Raw genomic sequence first — 20,564 nt, 5'->3', positions numbered from 1 at the left:
CAAAAACTGAGCTTTGACAAAATTTAATCAAATTAAAGAGCATGTCTTTGGCAGGTCAAAGGACTTACAAAAGAGGATTTAGCTGCACGTCCAGATATGGTGTTGGCCTTGTCAGAAAAACTTGATACTATTCCTGATGGATCTACTATGGGAGCTGCAAAACCAAGTTTGTGGGGAGGAAAGGCTGCAGCCAATCGTATGGAGATCAAAATTGACAATGCTAACCAAGGTTAGAATTTTCAGGCTAGCCATTTACGTCTTCATTTTTATTGCTGTTTTGTTTTGTGATTTTATAGAATTTAAGCTGCTATGATAAATCCTAATCTGTACCTATACTGTGTTTGTACAGCTGACATCATGCGTCCAGAATATTTTCAGCAAACTGAAGAATCTAATCAGTTTAGACAGGAGTATGAGATGCGCAAACACAAACAGGTTCTTCTCAGGCTTTTGATGTGTGGTGTTAAAAGCAGTCGAAATGTCTCTGTTATGTTGCTTGAAAATTTTGCCTCTCTCTCTCTCTCTCTCTCTCTCTCTCTCTCTCTCTCTCTCTGGCATTGACGATGATGATGATGATTTTAGTCTGACGATTTTAGTCTTTTAGTTTTAGTATATATATATATTTTTAGGGAGTACAAGAACTTTGAAACACACGCACACACCCTATGTACAACGACCTCACAGGTAGGGAGAGAGGCATCCCATCACACGCAGACACCCGCATATGGGAACAGTCCCTAAGGACTTGGAATATGTCGTCAGGTCGCCAAGGGGGGATTGCCTTTCTAAGGCAATGGTGAAGGTTCGTATCGCTTCGCATGGCTACCACTCAAAATTAAGTTTTAGTCTTTTTAGTCTTTCACTTCACTTCAATTTATTTTTGTACCCAAACATTGGATTAGATCCACAAGGATTGTATCAGTTTGGTCTCATAGGTCATTTTGGCCTTTTAAAGACGTTTAATGTAACATTTCATTTCATTTTATTTCAACTCTCTCTCTCTCTCTCTCTCTCTCTCTCATAAAAGGAGGCTTTATACCCATCAAATTACATCATAGCCTGAAGGCAGAAGATGCCACCATTGCAGAAATGGGCAGCTGTGAAGAGGAGTTGTAGTAGAAATAGGCCACCGAACACCTTTTGGATGCAAGGTTGCAAGTCTGTTGGAGAACCTTCGAAATTCAGACTCTTACCTTTGTATCACCGACGGCTCAACCAACCAACACCACTGCCATCTCCACCAAGGCACCATATTTGCATCAAGATCGATGATTGCCACTAAGAAAAGAGGAACATTTGGAGAGAGACACTTTCGAGCAACCATAGCCACCCTTGGGCACGTGCTTGGAAGGGTCACTATGTGTGTGTGCCTGGCCGTATCTGAGGTAGACGTTTTCGGAGGTGCATTCCCGGTTTTGCCCACCCGGTGGGCTGGCATGAGGCAGGACCTTGTTCCTAGGGTTTCCTGGGTCAGAGTCTCCAGTGTTGGGGAGTTTTGCTAGTAAATGTGCGTCTACGTCATCATATCAAAAAGATGCAGGAACTTCACCAAGAGATACTTCATATAGGAAAGCTGATTAGTTCAAAGGACATGGCTATCTAGATTTTGGCCCAGCTACCTCCTCGATATTCCAATTTCTTCTCTTCGCTTATTACGAGTGGCAGGGTGAATAATATTTTTTGTGGTGAGATTGTCTCAATGGTGTTGACCAAGAGGAGTGGTTCAATGCGGGGAAGAAGTTAGGCTGCGAAGCCTTGGCTAGTTCTTCCAACAAGAAGAAGAAAAAGCTGAAGGGTGAGTTGAAAAGCAACAACAATCTAAAGAAGAGTGATGCTGGAAGGGATGCTTTGAAGGCAGATCAACATTGCAATTATAAAAGGCCATTATTGGCGGAATTGTCCAAAGTGAGTTGGAGATGCTTCGACTTCTACATCAGCAGTATAGTCACCTGGTTTTGTTCATTTGTAGATTCTACCCCCAAAAAACTCTCCAGGGACATCGGAAGTTGAGATGGTGCTTGCGGTTCGAGATGCTTGTGATTGGATTCTTGATAGCGGTGCTTCACATGTCACGTGCACATCTAACCCTATGTATGCGTGGACAAGCTACTTCATGACATGGGTTCAGTTCAACTAGCTTAGGAAGTGTTCTGGCACTTTTGTGAGTCTGTTCGCAGACCGTGCATGTCCAGACACTTAGAGTAGATGCATATCCTCTGGTTGCACACAGCATGATCATCATATTTCCATTAGAACCCATCAGGAGCATTTACACAGTGCATAGACCTATTTTCCCTATTTTAGCCAATTTTCACATATTATTTTTAAGTGACTTTTGTTGGGAATTGGGTAGGGCAATTTGACAAGGAAGGATATAAGAAACCCTAGCGCTAGCACTTTCTGGCAAAAGAGGCAGTAGGGACTTGACATCCAACAATGCATCTTCTCAGCAAGACCCCCCAAGAAGTTTACCTAGCGTTTTCTGCAAGGAGACCCCAGGTCCAGCCTAGCGTTTTTGCATGACGACAGCCAGCGTTTTGCATTGTTGATCACCCCCGGCTGTAGCAGACTATAGCAGAAGCCTAGCGTTTTTGCAGCAGAACCAAAATCAGCCCTAGTGTTTTTGCATCAGCCTGGCATCTCAACGTTTTGCAGATCCACTGCGACGGAACCACCACAGGCACCAGCGTTTTCAGTTTTCAGCATCTGGACTCCACAGTAGAACCCCTGAACCTCGCAGATCTCACCTTCCCGCAACAGATCCTCGCCGCACGGTTATATCCATTGAAGTTTCCAGTTTCAGCCCGGAAAACATAGATTTCAGCATTTGCGTTTTCAGCGCGTCGTCGTCGCCATCGACATCGTCACAGACATAGAGTCAGGATTCAGCAGATAAAGATTTGCAGATTTCAGCCATTAGCGTTTTCAGATTTTCAGCCTGTCTCGTCGTCGTTCTCATCGTCATCGACATCGTCGGCAACTCCAAGCATTGTAGAGATTTGTGCAATCAATAGTAGACCGCTCTCGCCATAGAGAGTGTGGCCTTCGGAGAAGGGTTTGACAACATTGTGGTGTCGTATTCTTCTCTCTCTATCTCTCAATCTCAGTACCTTCATTCACAGTGTTTATCCACTTTGTTTGTGATCACTTGCACTCTCTCACTAAAGGAACGGAAGGCTCTCCCTTCCGTAAGTAAAAGGAACCTTGAGCACAGTTCGGAGCACTCATCTTGAGCAAAGAGCAACATTCACTTCCGCTGCACCTTACATTGGTATCAGAGCTTTGACAGTGTTCTGTATCACTCAAGGAAAGAACCATAGAATTTTTTTTGCTTGTTGCGATCGCACGTAACCCAAGTCCACTAGGGCGTGTCGATTCCTAATCGTGTTTTTGAAGAGTGACAGGAAACCCAAGAAAGAAGGGCTTGTCCAACCTCCCCTTGTTTCTCTTTTCACTCGTTGAGAGTGGACCGTGCACTTAGCAGTCGGCCAATCGACGTGAGGTGGGAAAAAGCAACCTTGGTGTGAGCGCAAGACCGCCAAGGGGTGTGCCCGCGGGAAAGAGAAGAGCTCGGGTGAAGAGAAGATCCTTCTCTTACACAGATTGCAAGCTAAAGAAGAACCACAAGAAGCTCAAGAACCTCAAGACCCTCTAGAGCCTCAAGAACTCAAGAACCTCAAGAACCCAAGAACTCAAGACCCACAAGAATCCAAGTTCCTTGTGAACTTAAGAACCCAAGACTTGAGTGTATGGTCTTTACCCGAAGTGTATGGTCTCATTTCTAATGTGCAGGTGAAGATTGAAAAGCATCAGGAAAAGGAGACTTTCTCAGTCTCTTCTTTTCCAAAGCATGACACACATGATTTGCATGATCAAGATGTGATTATTCACGAGCATGATGATTTGCATGATCAAGATGTGATTATTCACGAGCATGATGATTTGCAAGATATTGATGTGATTGTTCACAAGGATGATGGTTTAGTTGATGCTTTTTCTAGCGAAGCTAACCTCATTGCAGATTCGATCAATCACGAAGAACCGATCTTGGCTCTTGAGTCGAGGTCCAAAGAATCCCCATAGGAAGTATTATGTGTTTGAATGATTAGTCAACATGCATTGTTCGAGTGTTTCTTTCGTGATGCTTTCCTGTATTTTAGTCACCGTCCTTATGTGATCCCTTTTCATAGGCATGACATTGTACGATGAGCACGATTCATTCATGAATGAGCACGGATGTATGCGGATTACTCATGAAAAGATGAAATGTTTGCATTCAAGGAATTCACATTCCATGTCTCTTCCTTGGCATGACACAGTATCCGAAAGAGCACAAGAAGGATTGAGCATCAAGCATCGGTATTTCCATTGTGTTTTGCCACAGTTGATTGATTTAGGTCAAAAAGTGGAGATTAGACCCCATTGTTTGCGTGCGTTTGATGAACGGTTTGGCACTCCGTCACTTTGTTCATTTGCATTGCATGCAGAGTTTTTTCGAATGAATAGTATTTTTCTAGTCACTTTACGTGGAATGGGTATGTTCATGTTTTTGTGTTGAAGCGATTTCAGGAATTTTCAGCCTCGGAGATTCTTGAAGAAGGTAGACGCATGACTATAGACGAAGTTGAAGCATTGAAGGAGCCACATAAGACTTTGTGTCGCTTTCGGCGCGGCCCAAAGAAGCAAGCGTTGCAGACTTTTACGAAGTTCAAGTATCGCATGACCCACGTATCAGAGTGGGCCGACGAAGAGTCCTTTCCAGGATTCCAGACGCTGTTGGCGATCTCCCTCGATGCCATACAGTTCGGTACCAGTACCTCACTTTGAAAAGGAGGGGATGTCACGTGCACATCTAACCCTATGTGTACGTGGACAAGCTACTTCATGACATGGGTTCAGTTCAGCTAGCTTAGGAAGTGTTCTGGCACTTTTGTGAGTCTGTTTGCAGACCGTGCATGTCCAGACACTTAGAGTAGATGCATATCCTATGGTTGCACACAACATGATCATCGTATATCCATCAGACCCATCAGGAGCATTTTTAAAGTGCATAGACCTATTTTCCCTATTTTAGCCAATTTTCAGATATTATTTTTAAGTCACTTTTGTTGGGAATTGGGTAGGGCAATTTGACAAGGAAGTATATAAGAAACCCTAGCGCTAGCACTTTTTGGCAAAAGAGGCAGCAGGGACCTGACATCCAATAGTGCGTCTTTCCAGCAAGACCCCCCCAAGCAGTTTACCTAGCGTTTTCTGCAAGGAGACCCTAAATCCAGCCTAACGTTTTTGCACGTAGACAGCCAGCGTTTTGCATTGCAGATCAGTAGTAGGCTATAGCAGAAGCCTAGCGTTTTTGCAGTTGAACCAAAATCAGCCCTAGTGTTTTTGCATCAGCCTGGAATCTCAGCGTTTTGCAGACCCACCTCGACGAAACCACCACAGGCACCAGCGTTTTTAGTTTTCAGCGTGTGGACTCCGCAGTAGAACCCGCGAATCTTGCAGATCTCACCTTCCCGCAACAGATCCTCGCCGCACTGTTAGATCCATCGAAGTTTGCAGTTTCAGCTCGGAAAACGTAGATTTCAGCATCTGCGTTTTCAGTGCGTCGTCGTCGCCATCAACATCGTCACCGACATAGAGTCAGAATTCAACAAATAAAGATTTGCAGATTTCAGCCATTAGCGTTTTCAGATTTCAGCCCGTCTCGTCGTCGTTCTCATCGTCGGCAAGTCGAAGCATTGTAAAGATTTGTGCAATCAATAGTAGACCGCTCTCGCCATAGAGAGTGGGGCCTTCGGAGGAGGGTTTGACAACATTCTGGTGTCATATTCTTCTCTCTCTATCTCTCAATCTTAGCATCTTCATTCACAGTGTTTATCCACTTTGTTTGTGATCACTTGCACTCTCTCACTGAAGGAACGGAAGGCTCGCCCTTCCGTAAGTAAAAGGAACCTTGAGCACAGTTCGGAGCACTCATCCTGAGCAAAGAGCAACATTCACTTCCGTTGCACCTTACATTGGTATCAGAGCTTTGACAATGTTCTGTATCACTCAAGGAAAGAACCACAAGAACCACATAATTTTTTTTGCTTGTTGCGGTCGCACATAACCCAAGTCCACTTGGGCATGTCAATTCCTAATCGTGTTTTTGAAGAGTGACAGGAAACCCAAGAAAGAAGGGCTTGTCCTGCCTCCGCTTGTTTCCCTTTTCACTCATTGAGAGCGGACCGTGCACTTAGCAGTCGGCGAATCGACGTGAGGTGGGAAAAAGCAACCTTGGTGTGAGCGCAAGACCGCCAAGGGGTGCGCCCGCGGGAAAGAGAAGAGCTTGGGTGAAGAGAAGATCCTTCTTTAACACAGATTGCAAGCTAAAGAAGAACCTCAAGAACCTCAAGACCCTCAAGAGCCTCAAGAACTCAAGAACCTCAAGAACCCAAGAACTCAAGACCCACAAGAATCTAAGTTCCTTGTGAACTTAAGAACCCAAGACTTCAGTGTATGGTCATTACCCAAAGCGGAATGGATACTTTGCATGGAGGTGATGAGCATGAAAGTTGTGAAGAAGAATTTTCCCACCAAGGAGGTTTTTTTGACCCTCCCCCTTCCCCATCTACGCCACAGATTGCACCAAGTCCTATGGAGGCTTTGGTCAAATCGATGATAGACAACATGTTACACCAAGATGCGCAACGCACTATCGAGGAGCGTGAGCATGAACAAGCACGCTTGGCGGCGGAGGACAGAAAAGCAGAAAAAAGACCAGCTTGGAGCGTGTACGTGAGCAAGCGCGCTTGGCGGCCGAAAAGCAAAAGGACGACTTGGATCGTGAACACAAAGAAGAATGGTAGCCTTGGAGCGCGAGCGTGAGCAGCGGCCGAAGAAAGAAGGGCAGTTTTTGAGCGTGAGCGTGAGCAAGCATGCGAAGCAGCCGAAAAAGGACGAGCAACCTTGGAGGCCGAGCGTGAGATATAGAGGGACCTACGCATGCAAGAGTTGGTTCGACAGGTTCTCACCTCGAAGTCCGAGCCGGCCAAAGATGTTGGTGGTTCATCAAGTGGCGCAAGCCGAGATTTGGACTCCAACAACCCCGTCACAAAGAAGATCACGTTCAGTAAGTATGATGGTAAGATGGGTGCTACGATTATTCATTCTTGGTTGCATCAATTTATGTCACGTGACACATCCAACCCTATGTGTTCGTGGACAAGCTACAACACGACAAGGGTTCAGTCAGTCCAGTCAGTCTAGATTTAGAAGCGATCTGGCACTTTTGTGGGTCTGTTCGCACACCGTGCATGTTCAGACACTTAGTGTAGATGCATATCCTCTGGTTGCACACAGCATGATCATAAGCATTCCCATCAGAATCCATCATAACTATTCCGGGGAATTTTGCCAGTGCATTTAACCTATTTTTCCTATTTTTGACATTTTTCACTTATTATTTTTAAGTGACTTTTGTTGGAAAGTAGGTAGGGCAATTTTGCTAAGATAATATATAAGCAAACCAGAGTTAGCACTTTTTGGCAGAAGAGGCAGCAGGAGCACCTTGCTCAACAGGCAACTTCTCAGCAAGACCAACCCCCGTGACTACTCTGGCGTGTTCTCCACAGAAGTACCTAGCGTTTTTGCATCAGATCAGCCTTAGCGATTTGTGCACAGTAGATCAGCCACGGCGTCGTCAAGACACAGCAGATCAGCCTAGCATTTTGCTTTTGCAGAACAACCGGCGACAACAGCAGATTTTCAGCCCTAGCGTTTTTGCATCTGCATTATATCCCAACGTTTTGCAGATTCTCCGCGATGGAACCTCAAGAACCACCAGCATTTTCAGTTTTCAGCCGATACAAGATTTGCAGATTTCAGCCCTGAACGTTTTCAGATTTCAGCCCGTCTCATCGTTGTCCTCATCGTTGTCGACATCGTCGGCAAGTCCAAGCATTGTAGAGATTTGTGCAATCATAAGTAGACCACTCTCGCCATAGAGAGTGGGGCCTTCGGAGGAGGGTTTTACGTCTCTGGTGTCGTATTCTCTTCTCTCTCTCTTTCTTTGTCTCATACACTTTCACACACTGTGTCCATTCACTTTGTTTGTGTTCATTGCACTCTCATTAAGAGCGGAAGGCTCTCCCTTCCATAATAACAAAAGGAACCTTGAGCACAGTTCCGAGAACTCATCTTGAGCAAAGTTCAAACATTTGCACCTTACAATTTAATGCTTATTTTGCGACAACTAAGAACACAAGAAATAACAAGGTTTTGACGGCAGCTATGTACCTTGCCGGTGATGCCATAAATTGGTACCACGCATGGCAAGAAGCACAGTTGACCGCGCACCTAGAGGAAGCCGAGGAAGGCACGCCCCTTTCCTTCACTTGGGCCGACTTCCAAGACCAGCTCAAGGCGCGGTTTATTCCACCACAATACCTAGCACTGTTGAACGACGATTGGCGCAGTCTCAAGCAAAATGGTATGCCAATTATGTCTTTCTCTAATCGTGTTTTGCAGCTTGGCACGCAATTACGCAAATCGGATGATGAGCGCAAGGAGGCTTTGATTTTCGGGTTGGACGACCATATCAAGTTTGATGTCGAAGTCCTCGACCCAATTGATCTCAACAGGAGGTAGCGATTGCTCTCGCACAGGAGATGAAACACAACAAGGGAAAGCCCGAGAAAAACAAGACTTTCAGAACTCTTAGAATGGTAAGAACCGTAAGAATGGTAAGAACGGTAACTCTTTTAACCAATCTTCCAATAGTCTCTCAGAAAAGAACTCTCCAAATGAACCTAAGGGTAAAGCTAACACAATTGCTAAACCTAAGCTCACCCCAAATGACAAAGCAGAACAAGGAAATTTAGGAGGATACATCACGTCGGAAGTACAAAGGATTTATTCTAAGGAAAGTCGTTTTCATTGTCACATCAAGGGTCACATAAAAAGAACATGTCCTAAGCTTGAATCTAATGACTCTAAAGAACCCACAGAACTCACTTCCTATGTCAATGCAATAAATGAGAACGCGAGTGTGACGCAAGTCTCTCATGATTCTCCCATTGATGAGTCTCTCATTAAGTGTTATGGTCATGTGAAGGGTCAATGTTTTGTCATATTGTTTGACCTAGTCAGTATGCATGATTTGATTAGTGACTCTCTTGTCGAAAGAGCCCGCTTGGAGGTTCGCAAGACATCTCCTTTCGAGGTGTCAGGCTTCTCTCCCGGTATGGACTCTCTCATCACGCAAGAGTGCCTTGATGTTTTGTTCACTGTTCAACAAGTATCCTTCCACAGAAAATTCGTAGTCTCTCCTCTTTCAGGATGCTTTTGGGCATTCGATGATTTCGTGAGCATAACCCTCTCATTGATTGGGCGGAAAATACGTTCACTTTCAATGCCAAAAGTGACTCTCCCATTGTCATTCGTGGAGAGCAAGTTGTTCATTCTTCATCTCTCATTTCTAATGTGCAGGCGAAGATTGAAAAGCATAAGGAGAAGGAGACTTTCTCAGTCTCTTCTTTTCCAAAGCATGACACACATGATTTGCATGATCAAGATGTGATTATTCACGAGCATGATGGTTTGCATGATCAAGATGTGATTATTCACGAGCATGATGATTTGCAAGATAATGATGTGATTGTTCACAAGGATGATGGTTTAGTTGATGCTTTTTCTAGCGAAGCTAACCTCATTGCAGATTCGATCAATCACGAAGAACCGATCTTGGATCTCGAGTCGAGGTCCAAAGAATCCCCATAGGAAGTATTATGTGTTCGAATGATTAGTCAACACGCATTGTTCGAGTGTTTCTTTCGTGATGCTTTCCTGTATTTTAGTCACCGTCCTTATGTGATCCCTTTTCATAGGCATGACATTGTACGATGAGCACGATTCACTCATGAATGAGCACGGATGTATGCGGATTACTCATGAAAAGATGAAATGTTTGCATTCAAGGAATTCACATTCCATGTCTCTTCCTTGGCATGACACAGTATCCGAAAGAGCACAAGAAGGATTGAGCATCAAGCATCGGTATTTCCATTGTGTTTTGCTACAATTGATTGATTTAGGTCAGAAAGTGGAGATTAGACCCCATTGTTTGCGTGTGTTTGATGAACGGTTTGGCACTCCGTCACTTTGTTCATCTGCATTGCATGCACAGTTTTTTCGGAGGAATAGTATTTTTCTAGTCACTTTACGTGGAATGGGTATGTTCATGTTTTTGTGTTGAAGCGATTTCAGGAATTTTCAGCCTTGGAGATTCTAAAAGAAGGTAGACGCATGACTATAGACGAAGTTGAAGCATTGAAGGAGCCACAGAAGACTTTGTGTCGTTTTCGGCGCGGCCCAAAGAAGCAAGCGTTGCAGACTTTTATGAAGTTCAAGTATCGCATGACTCACGTATCAGAGTCGGCCGACGAAGAGTCCTTTCCAGGATTCCAGACGTTGTTGGCGATCTCCCTGGACGCCATATAGTTCGGTACCAGTACCTCACTTTGAAAAGGAGGGGATGTCACGTGCACATCTAACCCTATGTGTACGTGGACAAGCTACTTCATGACATGGGTTCAGTTCAGCTAGCTTAGGAAGTGTTCTGGCTCTTTTGTGAGTCTGTTTGCAGACCGTGCATGTCCAGACACTTAGAGTAGATGCATATCCTCTGGTTGCACACAACATGATCATCATAGATCCATCAGACCCATCAGGAGCATTTTTACAGTGCATAGACTTATTTTTCCTATTTTAGCCAATTTTCACATATTATTTTTAAGTTACTTTTGTTGGGAACTGGGTAGGGCTAGCGCTAGCACTTTCTGGCAGAAGAGGCAACAGGGACCTGGCATTCAACACTGCATCTTCCCAGCAAGACCCCCCAAGTAGTTTACCTAGCGTTTTCTGCAAGGAGACCCCAGATCCAGCCTAACGTTTTTGCATGAAGACAGCGAGTGTTTTGCATTGCAGATCAGCCCTGGCAGTAACAGACTATAACAGAAGCCTAGCGTTTTTGCAGCAAAACCAGAATCAGCCTTAGTGGTTTTGCATCAACCTGGCATCACCTGGCATCTCAGCGTTTTGCAGATCCACCGCGATGGAACCACCACAGGCACCAGCGTTTTCAGTTTTCAGCATCTGGACTCCGCAGTAGAACCCCCGAACCTCGCAGATGTCAGCTTCCCGCAGCAGATCCTCGCCGCACGGTTAGATCCATTGAAGTTTGCAGTTTCAGCCCAGAAAACGTAGATTTCAGTATCTGCGTTTTCAGTGCGTCGTCGTCGCCATCGACATCGTCACCGACATAGGGTCAGAATTGTAGATAAAGATTTGCAGATTTCAGCCATTAGCGTTTTCAGATTTCAGCCCGTGTCGTCGTCGTCTTCATCGTCGTCGACATCGTCGGCAAGTCCAAGCATTGTAGAGATTTGTGCAATCAACAGTAGACCGCTCTCGCGATAGAGAGTGGGGCTTCCGGAGGAGGGTTTGACAACATTCTGGTGTCGTATTCTTCCTCTCTATCTCTTAGTCTCAACACCTTCATTCACAGTGTTTATCCACTTTGTTTGTGATCACTTGCACTCTCTCACTAAAGGAACGGAAGGCTCTCCCTTCCGTAAGTAAAAGGAACCTTGAGCACAGTTCGGAGCACTCATCTTGAGCAAAGAGCAACATTCACTTCCGTTGCACCTTACATCACATGACACCTTCAAAGGATCTTTTGTCCAACATGCGGCGACACTGTGTTACTATTTTCATTGACGATAAATCTGAAATTTTTATTCACAGCGAGGGTTTCATGGAGTTGATTTGAGATGGCAGAGGGGGTATGCATACCTCCAAGTTTCTTTAAGCGTCGAAGCTGGGTTTTCATCTTATGTCTGTGCACGAGGTGTGCAAGCTAGGAAGGGAAGGGATGCGGTGTCAGTTGCATTTGTGGGAAGCAACACAGAGGCGCTAGTCAGAAGCACTCTACACGTCGAGCTACTACGGTTTTGGTGTTAATTCACATCGACCTTTGTGGACCCATGCATAATCTTGTCAAACGTTGTAGCGGATATCACAAAGTGATGATGTGGCATGTCAGCTGGAAGAGAAATGGCCTAGTGGACGAGAAACTGAGCCAACCAATTGAAAGAATTTATGAAGCACTAGCCGTGGGGCCCGAAACCCTAAAAAGACCGAGAGCTTGAACTCTGAGGACTTTCGTAAAATGCGATTAAATGTTGACATGGCGATCCGTACGGACGATGGCGTGGCAAGGCTATACGGATTTTTCGCATTCTCCACTGCTGTGCTGATGTGGTAGGTTGTACGGATTTTCATAAGTTACGATGGCAGCTTTTGCAGATTCCAATGCTAGCTTTTGGGGACAATAGCTATTGGGGTTTAATGCTTTTTGAACTGATTGCTTTTGGGGCTTGGCTTTTCGGCATCCCTTGTAAGAATAAAAGAGCCCCATGGAGACTCGTTGTTGCTCACGTCCCCCCCCCCCCCGCGCGCGCACCTGCAACCCCTCCCTCTCGCCACTGATTGCACCCCCCTCCTCCTCCTCGTGCTGCACGCTGTCCGCTACCCTACCTGAGTGCGGCACAACCAGCTTGCGTGCTATCCCCTCGTCCCTCCCCTCGTGCTCCCGTGCTTCTCCACCCCCTTTACACTTCGCTGGCCATCATCCTCGTGAAGGCGCCTCTCGACTTGCTCTGAAGGGATTAACCTCCCCTCGACCGCTCATGCTCCACCTCATAGAGACTCTCAAGAAGCCCCTAGTCCCTACAGAGCCAACCATTCGGCTTGCTCTTTCGTCGACAGAGCAAGCGAGCGTCACAGCAGAGGAAGCGCCTCGAGGCGACCTTCGTCATCTGCAAGTTCATCGGCACCCGCTCTAGCAGAGGAGAGGTGCGTGATCTTCTCCAGTCCCGCGTTCTAGCCGAGGTGGGCAAGATTCTCGATGTTCAGTTTCTCGAGCGTGGCTACTACCAGATAGAGTTTGAGACTCCCGAGATGGCGTCCAAGGTCATTGCGATGAGCCCCCTGGCCATCCGAGAAGTTCGAGCACACTTTCGACAGTGGCGCCACGGTTTCGACCCAGCTATCGACGTTCTTGTCGAGGAGGCAGACTTTCCCATCTCAGTCTGCTTCTCCGGCTTGCAGAGGGAGTACCTTCCGCTCCTTTCCAAGATAGGCTCAGTTGATTGGGACTGTCCTGGAGGCACCTCGCACGGCAGCGTCTGTAGCTGCCAAGGCGGCTGGAATCCCCACAGTACGTTTTTTGGTTCGAGATACCCACACTCTCCCGAAGGTCATTCTACTACCTCATGTGAGTGGAGGTTGGTTCTGTCAGAGCATGGAGTATTCGGGTCTCCCGAATCAGTGTTTTATTTGTCGTCAGATGGGCCATCTTGCGAAGGTCTTTCCACGGAGGAGACATCGACCTACACCTCAGGCTCAGCCCTAGCCTTCAAGGGCTGGCCGGCAACAGCAGAGAGTCACAGGGTACACAGGCAGAGCCACCCTCCGAGCCTGGGGCTCAAGCGGAGGAGGGCTGGCAGCAGGTTTGTGGTCGATGTTGACAGGGACCACCACGCTAGCCTGACACTCAGAGTGGTCCCCAGGCTCCAGTCGAGCAGCAGTGGGTTCCCATGGGGAACTGTTTCGACCCTGTTCAGCAGGACTAGGTCCTTGCTCCATCCCAGCCTCACGTCCGACAGCCCCTCCCCCCCCCCCCCCCCCCCCCCCCCCCCCCCCCCAGTTCCCCCTCCGTCCCCTCCCCCCCCCACGTCCTCCCTTCGCCTCTCCACCCCGCCCTCCTCCCTCTGCCGCTCCCTGTTGCCCGTCCCCCCTCTCCTCCTCCCCTCACTACCCCCCCTACTTCCTCATCTTCTCCCGCTCCTTCCCCACAGCCGTCCCAGGGGGCAAGACCATCCTCGGCTGCTAGGAGATCTCTTGGCAGCGCTTTTGCCACGAGTCGCTTGGCGAGAGAGGGACAACCTTTCTTGCAGATCCCCCTTCTGGTGCATACGTCCCCTTTGCAGCAGTTCCTCGCGGACTGACGAGCTTTGATATTCGTCGTCGTCCGGATTTCTTTGCCCTAAACCCATCTAATCCCTGCACGTTCCATGAGACAATCCTCATGGAGAACGAGAGAGAACTGATATTGCAACAACAGCTAACCGTGCGATCTTCGAGGCTGGCTGCAGCGAGAGAGGAGCAGCCTCTCCGACGGGGCGTTGCTTCCTTGTAGAGGATGCAAGTGCAACATCTAGACAGTCCCTGGGTGGAGCAGCAGTTGCAGCAGGCTCGCCAAGAGCTCGCCAACACAGAGGAGAGGCGCCATGAGTTTGCTTTCCATCGTCTTTAAAGACTTGGCACGTTAGCTGTTTGTGACAGGTAGCATCATTTTGATGATTCCAAGGTATTCCCAAGAGTGCGTCACAATGTCCTAACTTCATTATGTGGAAGTCGGCCTTGCCATGGTACCCGTGAATGGTGACAGGAAGGGCACCAATAAGAGGATCAAGTGTACTAGAGTCCAGTATCTCTTGTAGCTCGCTCTACCTCGATACCTTTAGCAAACTGGTCGTCCTCAAACTTCATGTTTTTTAGAAATGAATGGATGAAATTTTGAGCGGCTCTTGGATCAAAGAAGATAGAGCTTTCTACCACGTATCTTTCCATAAGCTCGACATAATTCTTTAGAAGCACAAGGTGTAGTAATTGCATAAATATTTGGAACAAGTCCCATTGTGGTTTTGGCCTTCTTCGTAGGAGGTTTCTCAGGAGGTTTGTCCCCTCTTTGTGGACAAACATAGGAAGTGTCTCTCGTCTGGAAACATTGGAAGCACGGGCCTTGTTGTTGTAGAGTTTCTCGTTGACAAGCAGTAAGGCGAGGTAGTGCAGCAGGTGGAGTCGAAGTGTCACGAGAATCCTTAGAATTAGAACTTTGTGGTCGAGGAGACTTTGATAGACAACCAACCTTGGGAGACAGTGGCAGAACCTGCATGCAACAGGTGGACTGTAGCCAGTGATTGCACGAAGTGGCATGTGAAGACCACATGGTCACTTGGGAGGGAGAGGATCCGCCACTGTCAAGGGTTTGCAGCCAGAACAGGTTTGACACGATGGGGTCTCTCTCTCTCTCTCTCTCTCTCTCTCTCTCTCTCTCTCTCGCTTAGGAGTAGCAGCAGTGCTATTCAGAGAGGAACTACAACCATTACTGCATATTGTACGAAGAGATGATCATGCTAGATATATGTGGGTGAGACTGAGAGGTGACACAGGTCGATTCCTATATATTGCCATACGTTACTTTCCTCCCAGTACATCAGTGTATGCTGCATCCAGAGGGCAGTCGCCTTTCTCTATACTAGATGATGACATATCGGTGTTTTCTAGGGATGGTGATATCATTCTCCTAGGGGACTTCAATGCCCGAACCGGCAACTCGCAGACAGTCTTCTACGACACTTCAGATGAGATGCTTAGAGAGCTGGATGTGGGTGAGTTGGGACTTGACAGATGCTCAGATGATAGAGAGCAGACGGAGTATGGAAGATACCTCATGGAAATGACGACTACACATGGATTAGCCATACTTAATGCTTTACAGCGATTTCTTGGAGCTGCTGGTTTCGCATGCTTTCCACACAGACATGGGGCCAGTACAGTGGATTATGTTATGACACAACCGAGCTTTGTCCCCTGCATTCAAGATTTCACAGTGGGAGCCAGGCCAGTGGGCATAGCAGTAGATCATGCTCGCTCGACACTGTCCGTTAAATTTTTGTATAGTACAACCCGACATTAGGAGGTAGGTCACACACCCGCTATACATTTACACGAGAGACTGATTTCGTTTATACAGAGGAGATCTGGGACCGTCTATTGGAAGGCACAGCTCGCACAAATGGTACATGCCTCTCAGTGGAGGAGTGCACCACTCTACTGACTGAGACACTGCATGGGGCTGCATTAGTGGCATACCCACACACTCAGCCGGGCAAGAGACGACATTCTGGGAGCATGCCCCAGAATAGTTGGTATGATGAGGAGTGCAAAGAGATGAGAGCCCAGCTTCAGAGGGATCTTCTTTTAGGAGTCATCACTTACAGACAGTCTCGGATTGCTTTCCGACGGGATGGAAGAAGCGAGCTTACCTAGCTCAGATGGAGCGAGACTTATATCAGATGTTCTTGAGTAGGGACTTAGGAGAGGCATGGCGACTCTTCCATGAGCACTCCCCTCCCCCAGTGATTACTTCACCTGACGTGTGGGGCCAATATGCGACATCATTATATACGGTTCCTGGACAAGAACCCCTTCCAGACCCTACCAAGCCTTGCCCAGCTACGAGCACTTTCTTTACATCTGAGATGGTACAAAGGGCCATCGACATGATGAGGACCGGAAGGCATATGATCATGATGGTCTAGTAGCGGAGCACTTTATACATGCCAGGGATATGCTGATGGAGGTTCTCGCAGTGTTGTTTAATCGTGCCATGTGTGAGGGGTTACTTGAGACTTGGAGGTTGTCTAATATTGTGCCCATCCTCAAGGCTGGTGACCTTATAGAGCTTGGGAACTATCGCACTATTATGGTTGGACACACATTGACACGGTTGTATGCATCTATTCTGGAGCAACACTTGAGTAATTGGGCAGAGGGCGAGGGTGTACGAGCAAAGGGGTCAGTCCGGCTTCAGGAGGGGTTTCTCCACTCTTGATCATATTCTGACACTCAGGGCCATCATTGAGGGGGGCAGAGCACATGGGAGACGGATCTATTGTAGCTTTGTGGATTTTCGCAAAGCATTTAACATGGTACCAAGAGCTCGATTGATGCGCATACTACAGGAGATGGGGGTGCCCATAGAGGTGATTTGGGGGATTATGGCTTTGTACAGATCAGTGATGGGACATGTACGCACTCCGGAAGGGGTATCTGATTTAGTTCACTCTACTATTGGAGTGAAACAGGGCTGCCCATTGTCTCCGACTCTATTTGGTATGTATGTTGATGAGGTGTCTGATTACATTGACAGAGAGGGTGACAAGGGTGCCCAGCTGGCAAGGACGTGGATCCCATTGTTGCTATATGCTGATGATATTGTGATGATATCTGACTCACCAGAAGGTATGCAATGACATTTGGATGCACTACACAGTTTTGCAAAGGATAGTGGATTGTGTGTAAACCTAGGTAAAACCAAGGTTATGGTGTTTAACACCACACGTGACACCGCAATGGGTCAGGAGATCAATACCTACTTTCAAATATGGTCAGGAGATTGTGGAGTATACAGATGCATATACTTACCTGGGATAGTCTTTACTGGGCCGATATTTTCTTTGAGAAGAGCAGCAGAGACTAGACTAACTAGAGCTGGTGCGGCTCTGGGAGGAATGGAGAGGATGTGTTCGCAGGTTCAGTTCCAGGAACCTAGGACAAAGTTATGGCTCTTTGATACTTTGGTTGCCTCTACTATGTTATATGGGGTGTAGGTTTGGGGACCTTTTGTAGGCGAGGATGGTTGGAGGCGTATGGAGAAGCCCCTGGTATCTATGATCTCTCGACTGATTAGAGCCAAGGCTTCCGTACCGCATGATATCATTCGAGCGGAATTAGCTGCCCCCCCTATGGAGATTGAGGCGCTTACCAGATCAGTCTCCTTTGTACACAGTCTGTGGGATACTACCAGAGACAGATATGCCAGGGTGGCTCTAGAGCTCTCCAGACAATTAGCTCTTAATGGGGATACATCATGCTGGTATGCACAGATGGCATCATGGTTTCAGACACATGGTTTCACCATGGACAGATTGCCTCCTTTTCAATACTCTCTACAGGCACCCTTGAGGTCTCTGACGCGGGTAGAGATTAATAGACTCATTCGTCAGGATCTGATCCAACTGGACACGAGGAGGACATGGATAGAGCCGATACAAGAGTTGGGCACAAAGATGGCTTTCTATAGAGAGCATCTTCTCCACTTCACGGGGGATGGGTTTGTGATTCGACCTAGCTATATGGACACACATCTTTCTCATGGTTTGCGTTGTGCCATTGGCCAGATACGCACGTCCTCACATCAGCTCGAGATTGAGACTGGCAGATTCAGATGGACACCAGCAGATAGCAGGATATGCCGCTTATGCCATCTAGAGCCAGAGACAGAGGTACATTACATATGTCATTGCACAGTGTACTATGAGATACGAGGCCGTTTTCATTGTCTATTCAGAGAAGGTTTTGGGCCTCTATCTAGGGTCATGAGTTATGAGGATCAGAGATGTCTTGGGCTATATCTACTTGAGTTACACAGGCATAAAGAAACTTTACTGAGGAGAGCTGAAGAGAGACAACCCCAGAGACAGATCACAGATTTCTTTACACTAGATATTGTACACTTAGAAGAACAGACAGAGGAGCAGCCAACAGTGGAGAGGTCTGTCCGCACTACTAGCATTCTCATAGACCGAGCATTGGAGCTAGGGAGATCTAGACGACCCCGATGGAGAAGAGGAGCTACACAGTTTCGAAGGAGGCTACAGCAAAGGATTCGAGCCATACTTTTTCGTTGTCCAGAGTGCAGATGAAGATGGATCTCTATGAAAATGGATCTCTACTTCCCTCCCATATTGTCTACACATTGTACTGCTTAGTTCACACATTTCACGCCTTTCACCTTTCACACCTATCAGTTTAGTTTAGGATTCCGCAGTATTTATATTCTGTTATCCTAGTTTAATTTATTTTGTTAATCTGACTTTGTATCAGATACACCGCATTGTAACTTTTTGGTCTCATAGGTCACTTTGGCCTTTTGAAGACGTTAATATAACATTTCATTCATTTCAACATCTCTCTCTCTCTCTCTCTCTCTTTAAGTGGGCATGAGTATCTTACCTGATCTCTGCATATAGCCTGCATATCCTAGCCTCCCATGGGAGGCCTGCTGCTCGATAAACCTAAAATTCTAAAGGGTGGGATGAGACTCTTGAGTTTTCCAATCGCTACCCTCATTGTGTGATAGGAACATGTCCATGTAGAGTGCAGGCTCAATGAAGCTGTTATGAGTCATCATAAGGAATGGAGTGGGTCATCTCGGTGGGCAGAGGCTGTGCTGGTATATCCACGTCCTCTGTGTGTGGCTGTCTGGAAAGAGGGAGAGATGATGTGTCATACGGTGTGGGAGGTAGTCTCTCGATTGTATACCCCTACTCATCTAGCCATCTCTTTGTGAAGACATTCCGTATCCTCGCTGATCACCTGCATCTGCTCACTGTCGGAGGTCGCATAGCCTAGGTGGGGGAAGTCTGTCTAATCTTAGAGTCTGACCTGTGAAGTAGTGGCACTAAGGTGTACTGCACATCTTCTATCACACAGCAGAATCTAGGGTATCTCTAATCTGCTCTAGGATAATGTTGATAAACCTGGTGTCGTAATTCCTGTATTTTAATAATGGCATCAACAACCCTTCTCAGTGATGGCAAGACTATGTATGTGCGAAACTATGTATGCTTTTTTTGGGGCGTTGATGAAATGTATGTTGGTGTAAAGGTATGGATTTATGAAGTTGCTCCATAATATTACTGCTCAATTGATCTGCTTGTTATTAAACTGGTGTTTGTCTTGACAGGATCAAGGGTTGGAGACAATATCGGAGGGCCTTGCCACGTTGAAAAGTTTAGCACAAGATATTAATGAGGTTTCAATTGCTTATTACAAACAAAATTGGTCATGTTTTGAATACATGTTGCTGAAGTTTTCAAGAGTTGTTTTTTTCCCCTTTTTTGGGCAGGAAATGGATAGGCAAGATCCACTTATTGATGAGATTGACACCAAGGTTGGGGCCCATTAGATGCATGGTTGACTGGTTTATGTTGTGCTTAAAGTAATGACATTAAGGTTCTAAAATTTGAGTTGTGAAGGTGGATAAAGCAACTGCGGACCTGAAAAACACGAATGTACGCCTCAAGGATACTGTAACAAAGGTGATTTTGTCAATGAACGAATTTTGCAGATGGTTATGATAGGGTAAATTGGGACTTGTCCTAAGTGAAAGATTTTCCGTCAACTTTTGCAGCTCCGCTCTAGCAGGAATTTCTGTATCGACATTATTCTTCTGTGTGTCATCCTTGGTATTGCAGCTTACTTGTACAAGTAAGCATCTTGTTTTTCCTGAAATGTTGTGTATGGACTTGCCAGCATTCTGAGTAGTAGGCATGCTTGTGCTATTTTGTGCACTTTCTTGGTCGATTTGTCCTTATTATTGCATTGCCCAGATTTTCTATTCTAACATAGTTTTTCCTGGCTCTATAGTGCTTTGAAAAAATAGCATTATACCAGAAGCAGCGATTTGTTTATGCCTTTCTAAGGCAATGGTGAAGGTTCGTATCGCTTCACATGGCTACCACTCGAAATTAAGGAAGACAGTTGTAATTGAGATTTTATTCTTTTCTTTCAACCGGTCTCTTTAAATCAATAAATAAAGATTGAAAATGGTCTATTACAGCAGCATATGGTCTCTTTAAATATGGTCTAATACAGGGACATGTATATTCAGA

At 46.4% G+C, this 20,564-nt stretch overlaps 1 protein-coding gene across 1 annotated transcript in view; it reads left to right on the top strand.

Annotated features, from left to right (window-relative positions):
- The window catches only part of LOC147421290 (syntaxin-71-like), a 39,226-nt gene extending 19,062 nt beyond the window's left edge, over positions 1-20,164 (top strand). Inside the window, exons 3-8 of the mRNA XM_086504335.1 lie at positions 55-229; positions 350-435; positions 19,637-19,705; positions 19,799-19,843; positions 19,929-19,991; positions 20,084-20,164. Coding sequence (XP_086360461.1) covers positions 55-229; positions 350-435; positions 19,637-19,705; positions 19,799-19,843; positions 19,929-19,991; positions 20,084-20,164 — 519 coding nt within the window. The remainder of the gene's footprint in view (positions 1-54; positions 230-349; positions 436-19,636; positions 19,706-19,798; positions 19,844-19,928; positions 19,992-20,083) is intronic.
- Positions 20,165-20,564: the final 400 nt, after the last annotated feature.

This window comes from Adiantum capillus-veneris, chromosome 28, assembly GCF_014529385.1.
Source record: "Adiantum capillus-veneris isolate H3 chromosome 28, ASM1452938v2, whole genome shotgun sequence".
Classification (NCBI taxonomy): domain Eukaryota; kingdom Viridiplantae; phylum Streptophyta; class Polypodiopsida; order Polypodiales; family Pteridaceae; genus Adiantum; species Adiantum capillus-veneris.
Note: the sequence above shows the minus strand (reverse complement) of the source record. Positions and strands in the feature narration are given on the sequence as shown.